This window comes from Piliocolobus tephrosceles, chromosome 14 (assembly GCF_002776525.5).
Source record: "Piliocolobus tephrosceles isolate RC106 chromosome 14, ASM277652v3, whole genome shotgun sequence".
NCBI classification, from domain to species: domain Eukaryota; kingdom Metazoa; phylum Chordata; class Mammalia; order Primates; family Cercopithecidae; genus Piliocolobus; species Piliocolobus tephrosceles.
Genome location: NC_045447.1, coordinates 42,822,420 through 42,847,754, shown reverse-complemented (window position 1 = coordinate 42,847,754; position 25,335 = coordinate 42,822,420). Strand labels below are relative to the sequence as shown.

The 25,335-nt window shown below is 47.5% G+C and overlaps 1 protein-coding gene across 1 annotated transcript; it reads left to right on the top strand.

Moving 5' to 3' along the window:
• Positions 1-537: 537 nt before the first annotated feature.
• On the top strand, positions 538-19,463 carry POLR1E (RNA polymerase I subunit E). The gene is made up of 12 exons (XM_023203160.1): positions 538-726; positions 1,297-1,400; positions 2,813-2,889; positions 4,577-4,662; positions 8,233-8,291; positions 9,121-9,265; positions 10,733-10,840; positions 11,462-11,558; positions 13,654-13,787; positions 16,663-16,744; positions 17,511-17,642; positions 18,811-19,463. The coding sequence occupies exons 1-12, from the start codon at positions 651-653 to the stop codon at positions 18,968-18,970; spliced, it is 1,260 nt and encodes a 419-aa protein (XP_023058928.1). The 5' UTR covers positions 538-650; the 3' UTR covers positions 18,971-19,463.
• The last annotated feature ends 5,872 nt before the right edge of the window (positions 19,464-25,335 follow it).

Here is a 25,335-nt window from a genome sequence, read left to right as displayed (position 1 = left end):
GTCCAGAATCTCCTGCCCAAAGGCTCTGGGGTTGGTTGGGCTTCTGTTCCATCACCTCAGGGTTGATTGGGCCACATGTGTGCACGCCACAGCGCATTGCAGGGAGCTGTTTGTCGGACTGTGAACAAAGCTTGTACCTACAACTGGATGTCCACGTGGGTGGGTGGGAGGCCCTAGAGACGGGCGGCTTTTCGCCAGCGGCCACATTTAGTTGGGGCTCAAGGAGTTCCTGTCAGAAAATTGTAAATTTGAACTTGGTCTTTCAGGTCTTGGGAAGACGTGTTTGTCACAGTAGGAGAGAGACGACACTCTCTCTAGACGGTGCTGAGCCGGAAGAAGGCTCACAGCAAGCTTAGACTGAGGCCGTAGGACGTCTCAGGCTCTGGACCTACAAAACCCAGCGTGCAGGCGAGCGCTGAGCTCATCACGTGCTGCGCCTCGGCCAGTGGCGTGAGTGTGTGGCACCTCGTGGGCGGAGACCACGCCTCTCCGCGCGGGGGGCGGGGACACGCGGCACGCGTACTGTGGGCGGTGCCCGGCGGGGCCACGCCTCTTCCGGCTCGCCGCGCGGCCTAGGCTCCCGCGTGTTTAAAAATCCGTTTGTGGCTACTGCTGTCTTAACTGCTGTGCTTGGCTGACAGACAGGCGAGATGGCGGCGGAGGTGTTGCCGAGTGCGAGGTGGCAGTATTGTGGGGCGCCCGACGGGAGCCAGAGAGCTGTACTGGGTAAAGACTGCCGAGCTGGAGCCGTGCTCCTCTAACCCTCACCCCTTCCGTCTCGGTATCTCAGCTGTCCCCTCGCACTCCGTTAGGCTTCTCCCCAGCGGGGCCAGGACGCCTCTAGTCTCCACCACTTGCCTGGGCTCGGTCGGGGCTGCCCTGACCGTCTTTCTGTCACTACCGCCCAGCCGGATTGGGACATCCCACTCACCCGCTCCCCAGGGCTGTGTCCAGGACCCTGCTGTCCCCTCACCCACCAGGTCTCCCATCTCCCCCGTTTCCCTCTCTTCACTGGGCAGGGGTTCCTTCTGTCACTTTAGGTGTGGACCAGGCCTCTGCTGTCAGCCTCTTTCCGCGAGATATTACCCCCTGTCACAGCCCCTCCCTAGGGTTCTCCCACCTCCCTAACCCCTCTTCTCAGCTGGTCCCGGATCTCCTCCAGTTCCCTTTGGGTCAGGACCCGAGCTTCCTTGCCATCCCCATTCTGACACTCCCTCCCTCCCAGTGACAGTCTAGTCCCACCGTACATTGTGTGGCCTTCTGCTCTCACCTCATTCTTGGGCTGCACTCTTACAGTCCAGTTCTCCAACGGGAAGCTACAGAGTCCAGGCAACATGCGCTTTACCTTGTATGAGAACAAAGATTCCACCAACCCCAGGAAGAGGAATCAACGGATCCTGGTAAGTGAAGCAGTTGCCAGCTGTCTCCACTCTGCAGGGCTCAGAAGGCGCCTGGGGGTGGGTGGTGTGGGGAGAAACAGGAGAGTGGTAGCAAATGGACCTTTGAAGAACTCTGATGCCCAGCAACTTGGCATGTGGGGACAGGCTCCATCTTTCATTCATTTGTTCTTTCAACAAGCATTTATGGAACCTCCTCTGTATCCCTGTGCTGCAAGCTTCTAGGAAAACAGCCAAATCAGGCCTAGCCCCACTCGGAGTTCATACTCTAGGGCAGGGTTTCTCAACCTCAGGACTATTGACTTTTGGGGCCAATAATTCTTTGCTGTGGGGGCAGCATCCCTAGTCTCTACTCACTGGATGCCAGTAGCTCCAGAGTGGATTTCCCTGGATTGAGAACCTCTGCTCTAGAGAGATGAAAACTGGCTGTGAGGGACACTTTTACACAAAGCTCTGAGGCCACGTGCGGAAGAGTACAGGGCAGAGTGAGCTCAGTGGGAGGAGAGGACTCTGCCAGAATGCCTTCCTTGGGGAGGTCATGTTGGAGCTGAGTCTTGAAGGCTGGAATGAGGGTTCGGCAGTCAAGGTTTGGTGTTCTAAGTGAAAAGGATAGCGAGGACAAATGCAGAGAAGCAGGAAAGCTTGCTTATGATTGGGGAGTCAATCAGCCATGGTCCTGAGAGTATACAAAGAACAGTCATGGGAGAGATGGGCAAAGAAGATGAAAAAGGGCTTGGACTTTGGGCCAAAGAGAGATTGCTTACAGAATCACTTTGTTGCATACCTATAAGTGCTAGAAGCCCAGGGCCTCTCTCTCAAGTCTTGTGATAGAATTCCCCCAAGAGCTGGCCGGGCGCGGTGGCTCAAGCCTGTAATCCCAGCACTTTGGGAGGCTGAGACGGGCGGATCACGAGGTCAGGAGATCGAGACCATCCTGGCTAACACGGTGAAACCCCGTCTCTATTAAAAATACAAAAAAACTAGCCCAGCGAGGTGTCAGGCGCCTGTAGTCCCAGCTACTCCGGAGGCTGAGGCAGGAGAATGGCGTGAGCCCGGGAGGCGGAGCTTGCAGTGAGCTGAGATCCGGCCACTGCACTCCAGCCTGGGTGACAGAGCAAGACTCTGTCTCAAAACAACAACAACAACAAAAAAAAAGAATTCCCCCAAGAGCTTTTCATGCCATTTAGAAGCTAGCACCATCTGAGGCTTCTCTTTCAAAAGTTGTCTTGCTTCCCCCACAGGGACACCCCATATTCCCTTAGAGAGAGTGGAGCTGGATCATCTGCCAGAGATGAACTAGTTCTAATCCACTGTGAGTCTGGATTCAAAAGCCTCAGCAAATGTAGAAAAGAGAGATGATGCTTAATACCTTTCAACATTGGTTGTAAATGGAGTTTCCCCCCTCTGCATTTTAGGCAGCTGAAACAGATAGGCTTTCCTATGTGGGAAACAATTTTGGTACTGGAGCCCTCAAATGCAACACTTTGTGCAGGTAATGGCAGGGGAAGGGACAGCGGGAAGGGTGATGGGGTTGGGAGTGGTGGCAGCACTGGCACTGCTGTTTCCTGTCTGTTTTAAGGGCAGCAGGAGCCATCTAGAGAGGTTTACTAGGTGATTCCTGTGTTCCTATTAGACACAGAGTCCTTTCCCGCACCTGTAGACATTGCTGGAAAGGAAAGACAACTTGAATTTCCTAAAAACCTCATTTGTAACCTTGTTTGTTTATAGCTGTCTTATTCCCAAAGGCAGCTCTCTCCATTAATTTGGAATGTGTGACTAGTAGGTCAAAGCTTGCATGAAGTTTATCTGGGAACTAACGACAGGTAAAGAACTTGGTAGTGTTGAAGGCTCTGGGCTGGGAAAGAGGAGCCTGGGATTCCCATCCCGCTGTGCTGCTGTTTGACTGAGTGGCTGGGTAACTCTGCCCGTCTCTGACCCCTAGTCTCCTCCTCTGTAAAATGAAGATTGTCCAACCTCAACTGTATCACTCTCGGGGGCTGGTATGATGCAGACAGGGCCCTGTGATGGTACCCAACAATGAACTACAAACCAGGCCCTTTCTGAGCCTCACTGGACCATACTCCAATAGAGGTCAGATTGCTGTATAGGTGCTGAGAACTACTAACCCTGCACTCTCCCCTCTCAATGATGCCCTAGTTCCAACTGGTCTCCTTCCCATTTACTTGATTTTGCCTCCATAAAACTGTTGTGCCATAAATTCTAGTGTAATTCTAGATTCCTACACCCCAAAAGAGTTTTCCATTACAGTACAGCAGCGAGCCCAAATGTGATCAACTACCAGAATCACCTGGTAGCTTTTTTCTTTATTTTCCAGAACCACCTCATATCCTCCCATCCCATCCTATCCTTTCCTTTTCCCTGTCTATGCAGAGAATTGCTGTGGGGTAGGGGTAGAGGGGGATTATTGTTACTCATAAGTAGGTGATGCATTTCTCAGGTGTGTGGGCAGAGAGAAGGTTGAGAACTTTTAAACAGGAAAAAGGGCCAGGCACAGTGGCTCACAGCTGTAATCCCAGCACTTTGGGAGGCTGATAGGGGCAGGTCACCTGAGGTCAGGAGTTAGACCAGCCTGGCCAACATGGTGAAACCCCATCTCTATTAAGAATACAAAAATTGGGGCCGGGCATGGTGGCTCAAGCCTGTAATCCCAGCACTTTGGGAGGCTGAGACGGGTGGATCACAAGGTCAGGAGATCGAGACCATCCTGGCTAACACGGTGAAACCTCATCTCTACTAAAAAATACAAAAAACTAGCCGGGCGAGGTGGCGGGCGCCTGTAGTCCCAGCTACTCGGGAGGCTGAGGCAGGAGAATGGCGTGAACCCAGGAGGCGGAGCTTGCAGTGAGCTGAGATCCGGCCACTGCACTCCAGCCTGGGCAACAGAGCAAGACTCCGTCTTAAAAAAAAAAAAAAAAAAAAATACAAAAATTAGCCAGGCATGGTGGCATGCACCTGTAATCCCGGCTACCCGGCAGGCTGAGACAGGAGAATTGCTTGAACTCGGGAGGTGTTGTGAGGTTGCTGTGAGCCAAGATCACTCCACTCCAACCTGGGCGACAGCAAGACTCTGTCTCAAAAAAAAAAACAAAAAAAGGAAGCTGTACAAATAATACTTTTGAATAATCCATTATTACTTGTATTATTCCTTCTTTATTCAGGCATTTTGTGGGAATTTTGAACAAGACCTCTGGCCAAATGGAAGTATACGATGCTGAATTATTCAACATGCAGCCACTGTTTTCAGGTAGGTCCCAGTCATGAAAGCTGTCAGAAACAATGCATAGTTTGGGTTTGCTGGATGAGTTGGCTTGAGTTTTAGATTTACAAAACACATTTTGTAGTTACTTTTATTTATTCTGTTTTTTCTGCTTTGTCTGTGTTGAGAAAATGGTTTTATATATGTATACTTTTTTTTTTTTGAGATGGAGTCCCACTCTGTCACCCAGGCTAGAGTGCAGTGGTGCGATCTCGGCTCGCTGCAACCTCCACCTCCCGGATTCAAGCAGTTCTTCTGCCTCAGCCTCCTGAGTAGCTGAGATCACAGGCGCACATCACCACACCTGTCTAATTTTTGTATTTTTAGTAGAGACGGGGTTTCACCATGTTGGCCAGGCTGGTCTCAAACTCTTGACCTCAGGTGATCCATCAGCCTTGGCCTCCCAAAGTGCTGGGATTACAGGTGTGAGCCACTGCGCCCAGCCTAGAGTTTTTATTCAGCACACACTTATTGATAACCTAATGTACCAGGCACCAAGCTGGGGCTGTGGATGTGGCAGTAAGCAAGACAGACACAGATCCTGTCCCCATAGTGTTTAGAGACTTGAGATCAGAGGTTCATAAGAGCAAGCTGAGCAGTGATCAGAGCAGAATATTAGAGGACATGTCTGATATAAAATCTTTTCCATCAAAGAACTGCCTTAATTCTTTTTTATTTTTGTAAATTATTTTATTTCTTCCTTGATGATTTCGAGGGTGTATCTTCAAACCAGTACAAATATTTCATATGTAATACCTGGCCATTTTCTAAACAATTGAATTTGTTCCACAAACAATTTGTTGCACAATAAGCTACCTCACGTCTTTCAGCAAGAGATACATTAAATTTGAATAGTAAAGACATTATATAATGAACTAGGACATAATTAAAATTTGCTTTAAATATTTATTTGGGGGAGAGGACACCACACTTCTGCTCAATAAAGAGAAACATTTTTACAGTCCAGAGGTCTTTTATTTTTTAAACACCTATTATGCCATGAATTCATAGGGAATAGGTTCCAGCAGCTCAGGCTCCTTCCCATTGGTTCTCACACAGTGTGCTTCTCTGGGTGGAGCAGGCTGGTGCTTCAGTTGAACCCAGGTACCTTTCTCTTTGGCTTCTTTCTTTTTCTAATCATCTTTCTTCACGTGTTTCAGGAAGCTTTCTCGGCTCTTAGAGTGCTTAATGTGCTGCACATTAATTCTCTTGGCAAGAATCTTGCCCTTAACTTGTTTGTTTACAACAATGCCAGCAGTGTGCTGGGGAACACTGTAGACTCTTCCAGTTTTGCCATGGTAACACTTGTGGGGCATTCCTTTTTGAACAGTACCCATTCCCTTGACATCTACAATATCACCTTTCTTATAGATTCACATATATGTGGCCAAAGGAACAACTCCATGTTTTCTAAAAGGCCTAGAGAACATATATCGGGTTCCTCTCCTCTTTCCCTCTCTGTTCGTCATTTTGATGAATTACTGCAAGATGGTGGTTCTGGCTGAAAGGGATCTTTCTTAATTTTTAACCGTTATAGTTGGGGTAAAGAGGTTTTAGAATTTCTGGTAGACAAAGGAAATTGCTTATTAAGTTGTATAGTAACTTTCGTGTTGAGGAAAAGTCTCTACACTAATTTGGGGGAGATCTATCTTTTTCCCCTAATCCAGTGGAAGAATTTACATTGCTTCTCTGCTTTGTCATCTTCAAATGCTCAGGGCTAGAGTGAGATCTTCCAAGGGGCTTCTGTTCCTTAAATCTCAGAAGTTGAATCTTAGTGATGCCCTTAGATACTGAGAACCATGGCAGGATAGGGTAGTAGACAAGAAAGAATCACTGGGAGCATTGTGAATCTGCCTGATACCTCAGAGGCATTCATTCCAGCTTTATTCCCTCAAAGCAGTTCTTCCATCCCTTTTGAGAATCTGATAAGGACCTAGACCTACTTCTGACAAACATATATAATACACAAATATATATATATGGGATTTTTTTTTAATATGGAATTTCAGACATAGTTTTTTTTTTTTTTTTTGAGACCCAGTCTTTTGTCACCTAGGCTGGAGTGCAGTGGTGCAATCTGGGCTCATGGAAGACTCTGCCTCCCGGGTTCAAGCAATTCTCCTGCCTCAGCCTCTTGAGTAGCTGGGGTTATAGGTGTGTGCTACCATACTTCGATAATTTTTGTATTTTTAATACAGATGGGGTTTCACCACGTTGGCCAGGCTGGTCTCGAACTCCTGGCCTCAAGTGATTCACCCGCTTTGGCCTCCCAAAGTGCTGGGATTACAGGTGTGAGCCGCCGTGCCCGGCCAAATTTTACACATAATTTTTTTTTTTTTTTTTTTTGAGATGGAGTCTCGCTCTGTTGCCCAGGCTGGAGTGCAGTGGCCGGATCTCAGCTCACTGCAAGCTCCGCCTCCCGGGTTTACACCATTCTCCTGCCTCAGCCTCCTGAGCAGCTGGGACCACAGGCGCCGGCCACCTCACCCGGCTAGTTTTTGTATTTTTTAGTAGAGATGGGGTTTCACCATGTTAGCCAGGATGGTCTCGATCTCCTGACCTCGTGATCCGCCGTCTCGGCCTCCCAAAGTGTTGGGATTACAGGCTTGAGCCACCGCGCCTGGCCCTACACATTATTTTAAAGGACTCTTGAGTCCTGACACCCATCTGTGAATTTCCGAGGTGTCCCCCTGCTTTGCAAACATATATAACTATATTTAAGTCATCCTCCAACTGTTCTTGTAAAATCCAAGGAGGCAAGGAAAACTGTAATTTAACGTGTTGATTAAACACAGTTTTGTTTTTATATGTAAGAAATTAGTAAATATGAGTTTATTCTAGTAGCACACACACAGAGATAACATTTAAGTCCTTACTATATGCTAGTCACTGTTCCAAGCACCTTCCTTGCACACACCAACCTTCTGGAGTAAGTACTGTTGTTCTTTTTTTTTTCTTTTTTACCAATGATGAAACTGGCACAAAGGTTAGATGACCTTATCAGGGGTGATATCTGAGATAACAGGCAAGGCCACTCCAGACCTTGTGCTGTTGTCAGGCATGGCAGAGCTTGTATTCCAGAGCTTGTGCTATTGTCTAGTAGGTTATACTGCCCCTTATTTGAGTACTTTGTAGATGATTAGAGAGCGTCGTTTAAGTAGCACATACCTCATGTTTATGCCTGCTTTTAGGTCTTTCACCAAGAAAGCAAAATTATTTCCTGGAAAGAGCCAAGGATTTGTTTTCTAATCCTGTCTCTACCTGGTGAACTGACCTGGGGCAAGTCGTTTCATCTGTGGGCCTTCTGTTTTTTAATTTCTAAAATGAAGGGGTTGGGCCAGATGACCCCTTGATTTGGCTCTCTAATTTATTCTCCAAGTTCTTTAACTGTGTACTAAAGCTACATATTAAATATTCACAGTGTACACTCATGTTAGGCTCAGGGAAGTCCTATAGTAAAGAAATCTATTATTCTTAGATAGACAAATGAATATTTATTACTATTTGTAGGCCTCCCAATTGACTTTTCTTTCTCTCTGTTTTTGTGTGTTTTGATAGATGTATCGGTTGAGAGTGAACTGGCACTAGACAGTCAGACCAAAACTTACAGAGAAAAGGTGAGTGTGATAGAATTAAGGTGTGGGACCTTAAGCAAGTTCCTTCTACACCTTGGGTTTCTCCATCAGTAAAATGAGCTTGTTGAACTCAAGGGTCTCCCTGGCTGCTCCCAACTCATTCAGTCTGTTTCTCTGGACAGTTAGTTTGTACCTGCAGAAGCCTCCTTGGTCCCACAGAGAACAGTCCTGCTGCCATCTGAGGCAGCTGAACGCAGCTCTGTGCCAACGTTTGGAGTCGGTTCTCTGGGATACAAGTGTAGCATAATGCTTGTTTTTAGGATTTAGTCCAAGTTTTAGAATATATTGGTTGTAGCCTGAAAACATTCATGTTAAAACAAAGTAAACTTGAGGATTTTCAATGTAGAAGGTCCCTACAAAGGTCATCTCACCCCAAGATGGCAAATTGATTTGAGTCTCTGGTGCTGTGTGGAGCACTGTATTGAGAAGGGATGTGAGGCTAACTTTTGGCTCAGGGGAAGGCGTCAGCCCTGTCTGTTACGGGTATAGGATGGGAGAATGGTAAATCTATTATCCCTGTCTGTTATGGGTATGGAATGGGAGAATGGTAAGCTGTGTGCTACAGATTTTCCAGCCCTAATCCTAGTCAAGTCTTTTTATCTTACTGATGGAGATGCTACTGATTGGCCAATCTGTTAATATCATTTGGTGCTTACAGCAGTCCTGTGAGGTAAATAGGTGCTATTCAGTCTTATTCACAGGTGAGGTAGTGATATCTCTGGGATGCTGAGAGTGTCCCCATAGTGACATAGCTAGGAGAGGCAGCACCTACCTGCCCTGTTCCCAGTAACCAGGTTTATCTCTTACACAGATGGATTCTTGTATTGAAGCCTTTGGTACCACCAAACAGAAGCGAGCTCTGAATGCCAGGAGAATGAACAGAGTTGGCAATGAATCTTTGAATCAGGCGGTGGCTAAAGCTGCAGAGACTATCATTGATACGAAGGGTGTGACTGGTAAGAAGTTGGAACTTGGGGTAAGAGTCTGCCCATAATGACAGCTTTCTCTTCTCTTGAGATCTTTTACTCATCCACAGATGGAATGCTGGGATCTAGGGCTGGATTCCTTTCTGCCTCTTGCTGAAGGCCTTCTCAGGGACAGGCTCTGAAAGTAGTAAGAAACATCCGAGATGGCCTTGTCTTCTAGTGATCTCACAGTCAAGTACAGGGACAGACATGGAATGGATACGTGCCTGCTGTGGTCATGGCGCTGGGGTTACAGCCTACAGGGCACAGAGGAGGGAGAAGGCCTCAGGTCTCTCCTTGTGAGTTGCAGGGAAGCTTTGGTCAAAAAGGCTGATGTGTTGATGGAAATGAGCCTCCAGAGGTGGCATTTCACTTTGGGATCGGTGGCTCTGTTTCCGGTATTCAGCCCCTGGAGTATTTAATTGTATTATTTTAAAATATATTTATTGTTCAAATACATTATAAGAACATAAAAGCAAGTTTGTATAAGAGCAGCTTTTCTTTTTGCCAGTTTTGGAGATGAGGTCTTGCTGTGTTGCCCAGGCTGATCTTGAACTCTTGGCTTCAAGCAGTCCCCCCTCCTCAGCCTCCCAGGTAGCTAGGATTATAGGCACACACCACTGTGCCCTGGACAGAGCAGTTTTTCTATTAAGAATGGAATTCTAGTAATTTTTGGAAAATCTTTCCATACCCTATGATTATATAGATTTCAACACTTTCACAAATTTATTTATTTATTTACTGGAGAAGGGGTCTTGCTCTGTCACCCAGACTGGAGTGCAGTGGTGCATACATGGCTCACTGCAGCCATAACCTCCTGGGCTCAAGTGATCCTCCTACTTCATTCAGCCTCCCAAGTGGCTGGGACCCCACATGTGTGCCACCACACTCAGCTAATTTTTTTAGTTTTAGTTTTTTGGAGAGACCGGGATCTTGCCATGTGGCCTGGGCTGGTCTCAAACTCCTGGGCTCAAGCCATCCTCCCACCTTGGCGTCCCAAAATGTTGGGGTTACAGGTGTGAGCCACCACACCTGGCCGCATAGTTATTCTTGTAGGACAGTTACAGTGTTATATTCTGAAAGTTTTGTTCCACCTACAATGTGTAGCAAATTTTTCTAGAAGTTAAGCCATTAAAGGCTATTTTGGACCTCCCTCACTTTCAGTTTCTCTCATTTTGTATTGTAAATGTTTCTGTATTAGCACAGCTGTCTGTCCCAACTCTGTTGTTGGGGAATCTTGCCACCTCCTCCTTCTCCAGTGCCTAGCTTGTGTTTGTTCATGAGTGAACATGGCAGTCCTGAAGCAGTCAGCCTGATAAGGAGGCCAAGTCACTTTGGCAGAAGCATTCAAACTTGGGGTTTCTGGACCGTTGGTGGTCTCAAGTGTACAGACTGAAAAGAATGTTGGGGAACTGGAAACAAAGAGGGTGATACGTGGATTGTTTCTTTATTGAAAAGCTCTGGTCAGTGATGCTATCCACAATGACTTGCAAGGTGACTCCCTCTACCTTCCTCCCTGCTATGATGATGCAACCAAGCCTGAAGACGTGTATAAATTTGAAGATCGTATCCTTCTTGCAGTAGAAAAGCTGCCTTATTTCACAAGTGGAGATGTCTGCATGTGAGTGCACAGTCAGGTTCTCTGAGGGTGTCTGTGTTCTGTGACATTCACAAGAGCTCCATCCAAACCTTTGCAGTTACTCAGTGCTCTTGCCAGGAGGTTAGCTTGGCTTCCTCACTAGCTGAGGGACCAGCCCCTGGGATTCAAATCCATTCCTCAGCAAAATGCCAGATGCCCACAGCTCAGACCTTTGGGGTCACTCTCCATGGATAGTCGAAATAAGACTTTTGAACCAGTCAAATGCCCAAAGTCTAGGGCAGACCACTTTTGTAAAAGGAAGGGTTGGATCTTAGAATGTCACCACTCAATGGGTCCGGTTAGAAGGAAAATGCCTGCAGTGGCTTTGTGATGAGAAAAGGCAGAAAAGCCTGGGCAGGGAATGGGCTCTGGGCTGGGAGTCTGAGAACTGAGTCGTCACCAAGCTCTGCCCCTATGTGATCTGCCCTGTGTGATCTTCAGCTCTCTGAGCCTCAGTTTCCCGGTCTGTGACATGACGCTGCTATGAGATGATCTAGCTAGTTGGATGTTTCTATTTTGGTTGGATTATATTCTTGACCTGTAACTAGTTCTTTCCTCTGCTGAGTATGAAGCTCTTCAGAGCCCATCTGAAGCTTTCAGGAATGTCACATCAGAAGAAATACTGAAGATGATTGAGGAGAACAGGTACCCTGACTTAAGCAGATGGGAATTCTGGGGAGTGCTGTTGGGACACAACAGTAGTCAGACACTGTGCAGGTCCTTTGGGTGTCAGTCAGTGAGGAGGTATGTCTGTTCAGCATTTGAACATTAGTGAGCCAGTGTTTTCTTGAATGTTTGGGCTTCCAGGAGCTGTGGGTCACATTCAGGGGAGATGGTTGGTCTCTGAGTGCATGGGACCTGCGACAGGGCAGAGGGTGGCGAGGCCTTCTACTCCGGGGCTGGGAACCAGAGCTGGCCTGTGTCACCCAGTGTCATGCTGATGCTGATTGTCACTGACAGGGCCCAAATGCTGGCCTGGGAATGGGTGCTGTCCAAAGTGATGGTTTCTCTGTGATGATATGGTAGGCGAGCTTTTCTAACATTCAATTTATGTATTTAAAATATTGTATATTTTAAATAATTCAGAGATGATTTCCTTCTCCCTCCCCTTTCCCATCTAAACAGCTTCTTTTATGATGATGGTGAGATTTATTTTTTTGCTTTTGAGTTTTTTCTTTTAATAATTTGATTTTGATGAAGAGTTGTCAATCTGAGGTTTGTTCCTCCAATTTTTGTTTTTAAATTTTGCTTGTCATTGAAATCCAGCGCCTTTCCAGTGCCTTGGAATTACTATTATTACTACTTTTTTTTTTTCTCTTCAAAGATTTATTTCCAAAAAAGAGCTCATTACTAGTTCATAGTTGTCTTAATGTGATTGTGACTTGGGCCGGTGCAGGAACGAACTCTGAGCGGGGAGTCTGAAAACTGGGTCCCTGAGCTCTGTCCTAATCTTCCCTTCTTGAAACCTCAGTTTTTCTGTCTGTAAAATGAGGCAGCTATGAGATGATCTTGAAGAGCCTTTTTATCTCTGTGAGTCCAGGGTCTTGCTAGCAGAACAGTGCCTGAAAATAATAGTGAGCATTGACTGAGCCTTAACATTTTTGCCAAGCACTGTTCTAAGAGCTTTACTGGCATCATCTCTTAATCTAGAAAAAATCCTTAGGAGAAGAGTACCTGTACTATCATTGGCCCCAATTTATAGATGGAGAAACTAGGGTACCAGATGTCAAGAAACTTGCCTGGCTGGGCATGGTGGCTCACGCCTGTAATCCCAGCACTTTGGGAGACCGAGGCAGGTGGATCACCTGAGGTCGGGAGTTCAAGAGCAACCTGACCAATGTGGAGAAACCCCATCTCTACTAAAAATACAAAATTAGCTGGGCGTGGTGGCAAATGCCTGTAATCCCAGCCACTCGGGAGGCTGAGGCAGGAGAATCGCTTGAACCCAGGAAACGGAGGTTGCGGTGAGCCAAGATCGTGCCATTGCATTCCAGCCTGGGTAACAGAGTGAGACTTAGTCTCAAAAAAAAAAAAACAAAAACAGAAACTTTCCTGACATTAAATGGCAGAGAAAAGATTGAAACCCAGGCCGGCTGACTACAGAGTGTATGTTCCTGACTACAAAAACAGGTCAGCAAACTACGGCCCACATGCCAAGTCTGGCCTGCTGCCTGTAAGTAAGTAAAGTATAAATAAAGTTTTATTGGATCACAGCCCTATTCATTTACTTAAGTAATATCTGTGGCTGCTTTTGCACTACAATGGCAGAGTCAGGTAGTTGCAACAGAGGTTGTATGGCCTCCAAAGCCTAAAATATTTACTGTCTAGCCCTTTATTGATCCCTGCACTAAACCATGTTCCTCCTGTTATAAGGAGTGTTGAATGTACTGGCCTTCATCAGCTGCTTTTGTTCATTTGTTTTTTTGTTTCTGAGATAGGGTCTCGCTCTGTCACCTAGGCTGGAGTACAGTGGCGCAGACAGCTCACTGGAGCCTTGACCTCCTGGGCTCGGGTGATCCTCCCGTCTCAGCCTTCCGAGTAGCTGGGACCACAGGAGTGTGCTACCATGCTGGTTAAGTTTTTGTAGAGATGGGGTCTTGCCTTGTTGCCCAGGCTTTCATTAGCTGTTGAGTGTGTCAGGGGTGAGAGGCGCCTGCTGCTCTTGTTGTAAGAGGGACATAGTTCCTGACAGAGTCCATCCTACCCTGACACAGGCCTCTCTTTCTTTTCCTTGTTTTAGCCATTGCACCTTTGTCATAGAAGCATTGAAGTCTTTGCCATCAGACGTGGAGAGCCGAGACCGCCAGGCCCGATGCATATGGTTTCTGGATACCCTCATCAAATTTCGATCTCAGAGGGTAGTTAAGCGGAAAAGTAAGTCTATGGTAAACATTTAATTCTAATTGTTTCCAGTCTGTTGTTTGTCTATAATTCTTAGATCAGTTCTAAAGAGAGAAGAAAATTGATATGTCTGTCCAAGTCTTTATTGTCAACTGTGAGATTCCTGCTGGTACTGCTGACATGTCGAGGGGACTTGCCAGGCCCCTTTTTCTCTCTGGATCTCCCATTTTCTCGTCTGAAAATTGGGGCCACGTTGGATTATATGAGAGTTCAGGGTCCTTCCAGAGCTAACATTTGCTACTTCTATTCTGCATTAGGCAAAGTAGAATATCCAGGTCAAATAAAATGAAAATTTTAAGGGACTGTTAGAATAAACATCAGCCGTGTGTGTGTGTGTGTGTGTGTGTGTGTATGTGTGTGTGTGTGTAGAGAGCGCTTATGAGTTACACATATGTATCTTGAAAGCTTGTGGCAGGTTTGTGTTGTGTCAGCTGATTTCTAACAGGAGAGTGTCAATCTGATGGTAACCCAGTGTCACCTGTAGCTAGGACGCTTTGTGGGTCACACCCTCATACCTACCCAGAGTTGGAACCCAGGAGGAGATGTCTGTGGTTTTAGGCACAAGGTGTTTTTAGTTGTTACTGTGATTGGGCATCCAATAGTCTATACTCCTGTTTTTCAGTATAGTCATGTGTCACTTAATGATGGGGGTATGTTCTGAGAAATGTATCCTTAGGCAATTTTGTCATTGTACAAACATCACAGAGTATATTTGCATAAACCTAGATGGTATAGCCTACTACACACCTAGGCTATATGTTATAAGCTGCTGTTCCTAGGCTGCAAACCTATACAGCATGTTACTATACTGAATATTATAGGCAATTGTAACACAATGGCATTTGTGTATCTAAATGTATCCAAACAGAAAAGGAATAGTAAAACTATGATATTATAATCTTATGGGACCGGCTGGGCATGGTGGCTCATGCTTGTATCTCAGCACTTTAAGAGGCCAAGGTAGGCCGGGCGCGGTGGCTCAAGCCTGTAATCCCAGCACTTTGGGAGGCCAAGATGGGCGGATCACGAGGTCAGGAGATCGAGACCATCCTGGCTAACCCGGTGAAACCCCGTCTCTACTAAAAAATACAAAAAGCTAGCCGGGCGAGGTGGCGGGCGTCTGTAGTCCCAGCTACTCGGGAGGCTGAGGCAGGAGAATGGCGTAAAACCCGGGAGGCGGAGCTTGCAGTGAGCTGAGATCCGGCCACTGCATTCCAGCCTGGGCGACAGAGCGAGACTCCGTCTCAAAAAAAAGAGGCCAAGGTGAGAGGATCACTTCAGGCAGGGCAGGAGTTTGAGACCAGCCTGGGCAACATACCAAGACACTATCTCTACAAAAAAATAAAAGTATTAGCTGGGGTAGTGCATGCCTGTACTCCCAGCTATTTGGGAGGCTGAGGCAGGAGGAGTGTTTGAGCCTAGGAGTTCAAGGTTACAGTGAGCTATGAATGCACCACTGCGTCAGTGACAGCAAGACCCTGTGTAAAACAAAATCTTACAGGACCATTGTCACATATGTGGCCTGTCATTGACCAAAAGAACGTAATGTGGGACATGACTGTATTTGCTTAGTCATGCTTTTTTTTTTTTTGAGACAGGATCTCGCTCTGTCACCCAGGCTGGGGTGCAGTCCCATGATCTTGACTCAGTACAACCTCCATCTCCTGGGTTCAAGCAGTTTTGCCTCAGCCTCCTGAGTAGCTGGGATTACAGGCGGGCGTCACCATGCCCAGCTAATTTTTGTGTTTTTAGTAGAGATGGGGTTTTTCCGTGTTGGCCGGGCTGGTCTCGAACTCCTGACTTCAGGTGATCCACCCTCCTGGGGCTCCCACAGTGCTGGCTGGGATTACAGGTGTGAGCTACCGCACTCAGCTTGTATTTGCTTAGTTCTTTTTTTTTTAATTTTTATTTAGACGGAGTCTCGCTCTGTCACCCAGGCTGGAGTGCAGTGGCTCGATCTCGGCTCCCTGCATCCTCCACCTCCTGGGTTCAAGGGATTCTCCTGCCTTAGCCTCCCAAGTAGCTGGGGTTATAGGTGCCCGCCACCACACCTAGCTAATTTTTGTATTTTTAGTAGAGACAGGGTTTCACCATGTTGGTCAGGCTGGTCTTGAACTCCTAACCTCATGATCTGCCCGCCTTGGCCTCCCAAAGTGCTGGGATTACAGGTGTGAGCCACCATGCCCAGCCAGTTTTTTTTTTGTTGTTTCGTTTTGTTTTGTTTTGAGATGGAGTCTCACTCTATCGCCCAGGCTAGAGTACAGTGGCGCAATCTCGTCTCACTGCAACCTCTGCCTCCCGGGTTCAAGCTGTTGTCCTGCCTCAGCCTCCCAAGTAGCTGGGATTACACCATACTCAGCTAATTTTTGTATTTTTAGTGGAGGTGGGGTTTCACTGTGTTGGCCAGGATGGTCTTGAACTCCTGACCTCAGGTGTTCTGCCTGCCTCAGTCTCCCAAAGTGTTGGGATTACAGGTGTGAGCCACTGCATCTGGCCACTTAGTTCTTATTTTCACATTCCAATTCCACCTTTCCCCCTCTCTCCCTGAGCTTTCAGCACAATTTTTGTTTTCTAAGGTCATGTTAAATCTGCGTCCTTAGGCCTCCGGCTGTGTTTTCTTGTCACTGCCCCATCACCAGCATCTCTTGTGCAGGGCAAGCTGCAGGCTGGAGCACACCAAGCGTGTTTTCATTTCGATGTGGCCGTTCTGCTTTGTGGGCCCTGCTTCTCTTACCACCTGGTTCTGATCATTACAGTGGCCCAGCTCCTGGCTTTTCTCTCAGCTCATGGTGGAGGTGTGGCCTGAGGGTTTTGAGAGAAAATGATCAAACTCAACTTTGTGTTGTAGGTGCCCTGGGACCTGGAGTTCCCCACATCATCAACACCAAACTGCTGAAGCACTTTACCTGCTTGACGTACAACAATGGCAGGTCAGAGGGTGGTTTCTGGGATTTTTTCCTGTGCAGGAGAAAGTAGGTGAGGGTTGGGAGTGAGCAGCAGGGGCTTGGACTCAATTCCATGTCCACAGAGATGCAGTGCTGAAGAGACTGCTGCCATTTGGAAGGCTCCTGGGGCCCCAGTAAGTTTAGCAAACGCTAAATATGACATACTCTGTCCTTTTTGGAAAAGTATTACTTTTGGGGAATCTTAGAAGCTCTGGGAAGTTCTCCAATAAAGACTTGTTTTACTTCACATACTCTTGAAGAGCCCTTCCTGATGTCCCACAGAGCTGGTGTTCTGCGGAAAGGCAGTGTTGCAGAAAAGGGCAGCCCAACTCGGTGACTCAGGAAAGACCCGCAAGCATTGCCCCGGGCTTCCTTCCTGCCATTTGCCTGGAGTGTGTTTTCTGCTCTTGAGTGTGCTTGGAAGAATCAGCACAGCTGATTTCGGGATGATTGTTTTCCCAGCAGCCCTGCTGAGCAGGCGGGGACAGACTCAGCGCTAGCGGTGTCTGGGGCGAGTGTAGGCCCAGCCTTCTCTCTCTGCCTCAGAGGAAAACATGGACTGGCACACTGCTCCACTGTGCGTGAGGCCGAGGAACCTTGGAAGGGCAAAGAAGTCACCCACATTCTTTTCCTTTCCTGAAGTTGGGAAGACATTCAGCGCATATGAGAATAGGGTTGAATGTTCTTATTTTGCTTTTGGAGAAATTGAGAGTTTAATTTTGTTTCTCCTTTATTGCCACTGATTTTCTAGATTACGGAACTTAATTTCGGATTCTATGAAGGCGAAGATTACTGCATATGTGATCATACTTGCCTTGCACATACATGACTTCCAAATTGACCTGACAATGTTACAGGGGGACTTGAAGCTCAGTGAGAAAAGGTGAGCACAACAGAATAAAGAGCTCCCTGCAGGGTGCCTTGATGTCTTATTTCTGGTACCACTGGAAAGCATGAGGCACCACCAAGGGAACTGAGGATGTTTAAATGTGGGAACAACTTGGAACTAGAGGACTATTTTCAGTGAATGAATCATTGACTGAATGAGCAACTAGACATTACTGAGTGCCTTCTCTGTGCTAGGCACTGATTTTCCTAGAAAACAATTGAAGAATCAGGCTCAGAAAAGTACATGACTTTCTCAAGGTTACACAACCAAGAGGGGAGTAGTTGGCCTTGAGACCTGAGCCTGTCCATAACATTCTGTTCCTGAATAACCAGGCAGCCTCCATTCTCTGAATTGCTGTCACAGGGGAGAGGGATTCTGTATGGGTCTGAGGGGTGCAGCCCAGGGTGGAAGTTGTAGGACAACCCAATTTGAGCTTGGTAAGAAGAGCTTCTTCACAATCCGATGGAAGGGTTTGCCGGGGGAGGTGTTCAAGGCCAGGTGGAACCTCTGTTTGGCAGGGATGTCATGTTTGCACTTCTCTGACCAGACTGGGAGAGCTGGTGGTGGAGGTACCCTTTTCGGCTCCGTCTAGCCTTGTAGAGGAGATTCAGACAGTAGGGGCAGAGCTGCCCAGGAACCGTGGGGTCAGCTGATCTTTGTCAATGATTTAGGGGCATCTGACATCCAGGAACCCAGAGGGTGTCTAGGAGAGCCTGTGAACACACCTCTGGACTCTCTAGCAGTCCAGAGAGGGACTGTTCTGAGGGCTGTCCACAAACTGTACCCACGGGCAGTGAGGTTGAAAAAAGAGAACAGGTACTTGGAACCTGTCAGATTCTACCAAGTGCTCAGTACTGGTTGCTAAAAGTTTGGTTATGGGAGGTAAAGAAAGTTGCTCACAGGGCTCTGGATACCCTGGTTTTTCATCACTCCCATGGATCTTTTTGAAGGGCAGCACATTAAAATGAAATTGGCTGTCTGATGGTTCCCAGTGGGTGAGGGGACCTTGCCTGCCTCTCCGCCAGGGGCTTTGTGCCTGCTGGCAACCTTTGGGATTCTGTCTTTATGGCCTGGAGCATGAATGTGTGCTACCTTTTGCCAAAGCCCCCTGAACGGTCACACTAAGGGGTCTCTCCAGTTGTTCTGTTTGTGTCTTCCTTAGGATGATGGAGATAGCCAAAGCCATGAGGCTGAAGATCTCCAAAAGAAGGGTGTCTGTGGCCGCCGGCAGTGAAGAAGATCACAAACTGGGCACCCTGTCCCTCCCACTGCCTCCAGCCCAGACCTCAGACCGCCTGGCAAAGCGGAGGAAGATTACCTAGATGCGTACTTTCCAGACAGGGCATTTTGGCTGCATCATAGCCACTGGCTGGTCCTATTCATTTCCAGTTTTATGTTTTAAAAAGGAAAGGTCCAGGGATGGTGGCTCACACCTGAAATCCCAGCACTTTGGGAGGCCGAGGCGGGAAGATGACTTGAGCTCAGGAGTTTGAAACCAGTCTGGGCAACATAGGGAGACCCCATCCGTGGGGGGTGGGGGTGGGGGAATGTCAAGCCTGGTGGTATGTGCCTGTAATCCCAGCTACTCGGGAGGCTGAGGCAGGATGATTACTTGAGCTTGGGAAATCAAGGTTGCAGTGAGCTATGATTGCATGGCCACACTCCAGCCTGGGTCACAGAGTGAGACCTTGTCTCAAAAAAGTAAAATAAGGATAAAAGAAGCCTTGCTTTGGCACAGGTGTGAAGCCAGAAGTGAGCATCTCAATTGTGCTTGTCTTATGCTGAAATAAAAAGTGATGGCCAGGTTGGACTTCATCTTTCTCCTTTGGTATTGCTGTGATTATAAATGGCAGATGTTTCTCATGTTGGTTCACCTATGTGGAGATTTGGGAGGGTGGGGCCCGGGGAAAAGATCTCACCAGGCTGAGTCAAACCTAATGGATGAAGGTTTCCAAAGAGAAATGTGAAGTGGCGTTCGTAGGTCTGGAAGGGCCAGTGGAGTACGTGGTAAGGAAGGAGGATCTGGCTCAGCACGCCTGAGAAATGACACTTCAGGCTTTATCAGAAGGTAACTGGGTCACCAGTGTGATGGGGAGCTGCCACAGGCCAGTAGGATACCGCCTGTTGTAATGGGGTGGAGCCAAGTCAGAGGAAGTAGTGACCCAATTTCTCTGCCTGGCTGAGGCCACATAGAAGGCAGGGGTCAGCTCTGAAGGCCACACTCTGAAGAGGATGAATCAGTCAGTGTTAAGTTCAGAAAATCAATTGCTCTTTGTATCTTAAGAAGAAAGGATTTTAATATACGGATAAGGTGCTATAGAATTGTGAGAAGGGCCAGAGGACCGGGCATCGGAAGATTGCCGTCCGGACTGCTGAATTCAAGAATACACTGCCAGGGCTGGCTTCGGGGACTCAGAAGCCACTTCTGCCTCATAACTGCTCCTGGAATTCATGAAGCTGAAGATTCAACACTGGGCTGCTGATTTCAGCTACCCATGCTTTCTTTTTGCTTTTATGTTTTTGAAACAGTCTCGCTCTGGAGCCCAGGCTAGAGTGCAGTGGCACAATCTCACTCACTGCTACCTCTGCCTCCCGGGTCCCAGTTCAAGCAATTCTCCTGCCTCAGCCTTCCGAGTAGCAGGGATTACAGGCATGTGCCACCATGCCCAGCTAATTTTTTTGTATTTTTAATAGAGATGGGGTTTCACCATGTTGGCCAGGCTGGTCTTGAACTCCTGACCTCGTGATCCAGCCACCTTGGCCTCCCAACGTGCTGCAATTACAGGCGTGAGCCACCGCGCCCAGCCCACTCATACTTTCAGAGGTCCTGTATTTCTACCACCTTGTCACCAGAGACAGCCAAAAGGTCAAGCAGCTGGCCTCCACCTTGCTTCCTTCTGATGCGCCTATATAGGAGCCTGATTTGCATGTAAAATCCTAGCAGCAAGGGAGTCTTTGAAATAGGTTTCAGCTCGCCAGCCTCTAGTTACAGGAGGCATTCTGGAAGGACATGAATGGGTTATAACAGCCAACCGATTGTATGTGCCACAGAGGAGATGGAGAAGCTGTGTCCAGAGGGGTGCTATAAGGACAGGAAGGTGACACAGGAAGGCTTAGGTATGTGGCCTGGGCCCAGTCTCAGATCTCCACGGTCCTGCTTCAAGTGGGAGCAATTGAGATCTGTGATACTCGGTGCCTGGGAGGCCGGGTCAGTGAAGGAAGGGAGACGGAGCTCAGCTCCTCTGAGAGGAGAAGTTTACACAGCACCTGGGGCCCTCCATTTGGGAGTCACGGTGGAAGGGAGTCTTGGCTGAGTTTTGGGGCAGGTACACCTTTTTTTCTTTGTGCTCTGGGATACCCTCAGAGCTGTGCTCCTCTGCTTTGTCCCCATCCGCCTCTGGCCCTGGGTAGGAGGCACTTGGAGCATACTCTTCCTCCAGCAGAGATGTGGACAGGGAATCTACTTGCCTCTTGGTTTTCTTTAAGCCGTTGTGAAAATCAAGTATGTGACTCTTCCTTGGAAAAAATAATCTCAGAAAAGGACTTCTAATACATCCTCAGGTTGTGATTAATTTTAAAATTCAGATGGGTTTGACACTTTGAGGCTGAATTTCTGGAAATGACTGGACAGAGCATGTGACTGGGACCCTCTGAACAACCTCTGACCTAGTGGAGAAGCAGGTGGTAATGCCTGGTGGTATGCATAGGGAAAGACTCGGCGGACAAATACTTGTCATGTTTGTCAACAGGCGTATCTTGCTAAATGTCGGGGACACATTCCCAGGGCTAAAAAGCAAATTCCTGTATATTAGGACATTGTGAATCCTGAGGAAAGGCTCAGAAGAGGGCTCCACCTAGCACAATACCTGACATAAAAGTGGTCAGTGTCTGCAGAATGAGTCAGACTTTCCTTGGCAGGGTCATTAGGTAGTAAACACTTGCAGAATAATGGAATTGTACTAGGGTTTCTTCTGGCTGTAGAAACCCATTTGTTTACTAATAGCTTCCCAGAAGATACCTTGATCTCACCAAGCTATTTGCCAGAATGTCTCCTGATGGCCTCACTGAAGAAAGGGGGACTGTGAGCCAGATGCTGGTGCCCTGAAGTTTTGTAATTTGTGGGATAGTCTTAACTTGCAGGGTTCGATTAACAGAATGAAGTCTGTTCCTTGGAGGGAAGTCTCTGCTTGCTGCCCTGACCTGTTGGACACTGTTAATTGGGATGGGGTCGAAGAAGGCACATTTACCACATTTGCAGGAGACCCTAACCTGGAAACAGTGAATTACATAACATTCTTTCAAGTGTCTTCTCTTTTCAGAAAGTATTTTGATACAGTTTCACACAGAGAAGACTTGCAAGAACTCTTGTATATCCTTTACCCAGATTCTCCAACTATTAATACTTTGTCCCATTTACTATTTGCTTTAGACATTTTGAGATTTCTCTTTGAACCATTTGAGGAAAGCATCCTACCCTTCAACCCATAAGTACTTTTCAGTGTATACATCCTGAGAATCAGGACTTTCTCTTCCATAACCACGGTCCACCAGATGCAGGGAATAAGACACTAATACAATACTATGACTTAGCCCACAGTTCATGTTCAAATTTCACCAATCACCATGCCTCTTTGGTCTTGCTCAATCTGAAACAGTTCAGATTTGTATTGGATTTTCTTGGCTTTGACATTTTGGAGAGTGAGGTGTTATTCTGTAGGGTGTCTGTCAGTTGACATTTGGGGCTTCCCTGTGATCGGATCAGGATTTCCATTTTTGGCAGGAACAGCACAGAAGTGATGCTTCACCCAAGTGCATCACATTAGGGGCCCATGATGTGGGACTGTGCTTTCCTTGCTGCTGTTAACTTGTATTAGTTAAGGTTGTGTTTTCCCCTTTGTGAAGTTACTGTTTTTGCTTTTAGTTCATAAGTAATTTGTGGAGGGATACTTTGAAACTAAGTATCCTGTTCCTCATCAAACTTTCACCGACTAGTTTCAGCCTCAATGGATGATTCTTGCTGAATCCATTACCAAGATGGTTGCAAAATGGTGATTTTGTAAATTATCATTTCTTCTAATTATTGGCATGCTCTTACAAGGCAGAGCTTGTTTCTCGCCCTTAGAAGTTTTGTGTTCATTTAGTTATCGGCATAGACTCAAGAGTCTTGTGTTCTGTGTGGAGTGTGTTACTGTGATTCCTTGTGATGCCTGGATTGTACGTATTTGGCCAATCTTGAGTTCCTTCAGGAAACCTCCTGGATCCCATCATTTTAAGGGTGCTTCCTTACTTTCTGACATAAGATATTTCAGGCCTATCTTGTACTTTCCCTGCTGCAGCCCTGGAGTCAGTCTTTTGTTTTGGTTTTGCTCTTTAGAGACAGGGTCTTGCTCTGTCAGTCAGGCTGGAGAGCAGTGGTAGAGTCAGCTCACTGCACTCCTGGGCTCAAGCCATCCTCCTGCCTCAGCCTCCTAAGTAGCTAGGACTATAGGCATGTACCACCATGCCCAGCTTTGAATCAGTCTTTTATCCAAGGAGCTCTGGCCTTTTAGTGGAGAATAGCAGATGACATGAATGATGGGCCCAAAGCAGGAAGTGAAATGCAATCCTGACTGCCAGACAGATGGGATCTTCAGCTGCAACAACTGGGCTCAGAGTAGAGGTGACAGCTCTGCAATGGGTAGCTCAGGCTGCACCAGGAGGCCATGCTAGCTTTGACTTCATTTTAAAAGCACACTAACCACAGCTGATAGGCTCAGGAGCTCCATGAAGGGCACCCTGCAGAGGTCTGGAGGGTAGTGAGAAGGTCCCAATGGGGCAAGCATGCCTGTGTCAGGAGGCTGATCAGGGTAGGAATAAGCCCAGCATGCCCCACGTGAGCCCACCATGAGGAAGCATTTGGAGAGAGCTTTCTCTGTGTTGTTGGAAGGGAGATTGAAGAAGGGGGGCCCAGGGGTGCTGTTGACATTATAGGCTCATGTGCTGTTCCAAGGCCCAACTCTGGCTCACCATCCGCTGTACTTAGGACCTCCTTTGGACACCAGGGCAGTGGCCTCACCAAGACCTGGAGGCCTAGATGGTGAAATCATACTGGTGTTTGCTGTGCTTGTACATTCCCATCAGCAGACATCAATGTTGGGGCCTGACTGACCAACAGGTAAGTCCAGGGAGGACACAGTATAAGCTGCTACTGTAGACTGAAAGCAAATGATTCCAAGGAAACCCAGTACCTTAGAGAATTCTCTTTAGATCCATGAGTGCTGCCCATGGAGCTGGGCCATTCCTCCTAAGACGCAGGACAGGACTCCTCAATTTTGCTTCTTTGGGCTTTCCAAGACCTACCCAGGCCACTGGAATGAGTCTCGCGAAATGACCAGGGTGGTGAAGAGACACTCTGCAAACTGGCACATATGAGAGGAACCCAGGAGGGCAGCAGACCCCAGGGGGATGAGGGTGCTGCCTGCAAATATCTAAAGAGTTGTCACAGAACAGAGTGAAGAGATGTCCTTTGGGGGCCCCAGGAGGTAGAGATTCTAGAAATGAGGTTGGGTTTGTTTCCTCATTTGTCTGCTTGTCTGTCCACCCATCCATCCAACACTTAGTGAGCTTTGTGCTGGGCATAGAGAATCAACAGTGAACAAGATGGGCAAAATCCCTGCCCTCAACCAACAGACTGAAAATACAGAGGATTCTGTGCCATCTGCAGGTGGTGTGTGGCTGAGTGGGCACAGGAGCATGGAGAAGGAGCACTTAACTGATACTTGCAGAGACCGGGGAAGGTGTTCCACAGAAGTCGTGAGTAAGGAGCTTCTGAAGGAGGGGTAGAATTCAGCCAGGGAGAGAGACTTTGGCTCAAGTAAAAAGTTAGATGGGCTCGGTTTTCTTGGGCAGGTCTGACCTGTTGTGCAAAGCACTCTCACTCCCCGATTCTTCCCCAAATGCACGAGAGCCAAGGCGGGGAGGGGGGGGGGTGTTCTTCCCACTTCTGCCTCCAAATGACTTGGAGGGAAACTGTGTCCCAGCCGTTCCCTTCCTTGCCACCTATGCCCCAGGTGATAGCCCTCCCCACACCTCTCCCCTACAAGCTCTTAACATCTGATAGGGAACTTGCCCCTACCAGGTCTCAGGAGCATCAGCAAATGGGGACATAGGTCCCAGCCTCCAAAATGGGGACAATGACCTCACCAAGTCAATGTTTAATATATTACTGACAGAACTTAAGATTGGTGGCTCAGGGATGTAGCAAAGTACTCGTGTTCTGCTGGTTAGGCTAAGTTGCAGTGACAAATGACCCTCAAATGTCTGGTTTCAACAGAAGTTCATTTGAACATGTCAGCCAGCAGGCAGCTGGGGCCCTGCTCTGGGTTAGCTTCACCCCGGGACTCAGGCTGCCATGTCTGACACATGGCGGTCTAATGGCAGAGGGACACGCGATGGGGGCAAGTTCTGATGGCCCTTAAACTTCTGCCTGGAAGTGACCATTAACCACTTCTGCCCACATTCACTGGGCAAATCGGGTCACATGGCAACATGATAGAGCATGTTACTCTCCCTGAGGGGCAGCAAATATTAGTAACTACCAAAACAAGTGAATATTTTCATTTTAATAGTTTAATGTATATTTATAATAATATAAAAAGTCTTTTCAGTGTGTGAAAAAAAGACATGTTGTAGGATGGGATCCTGGAAT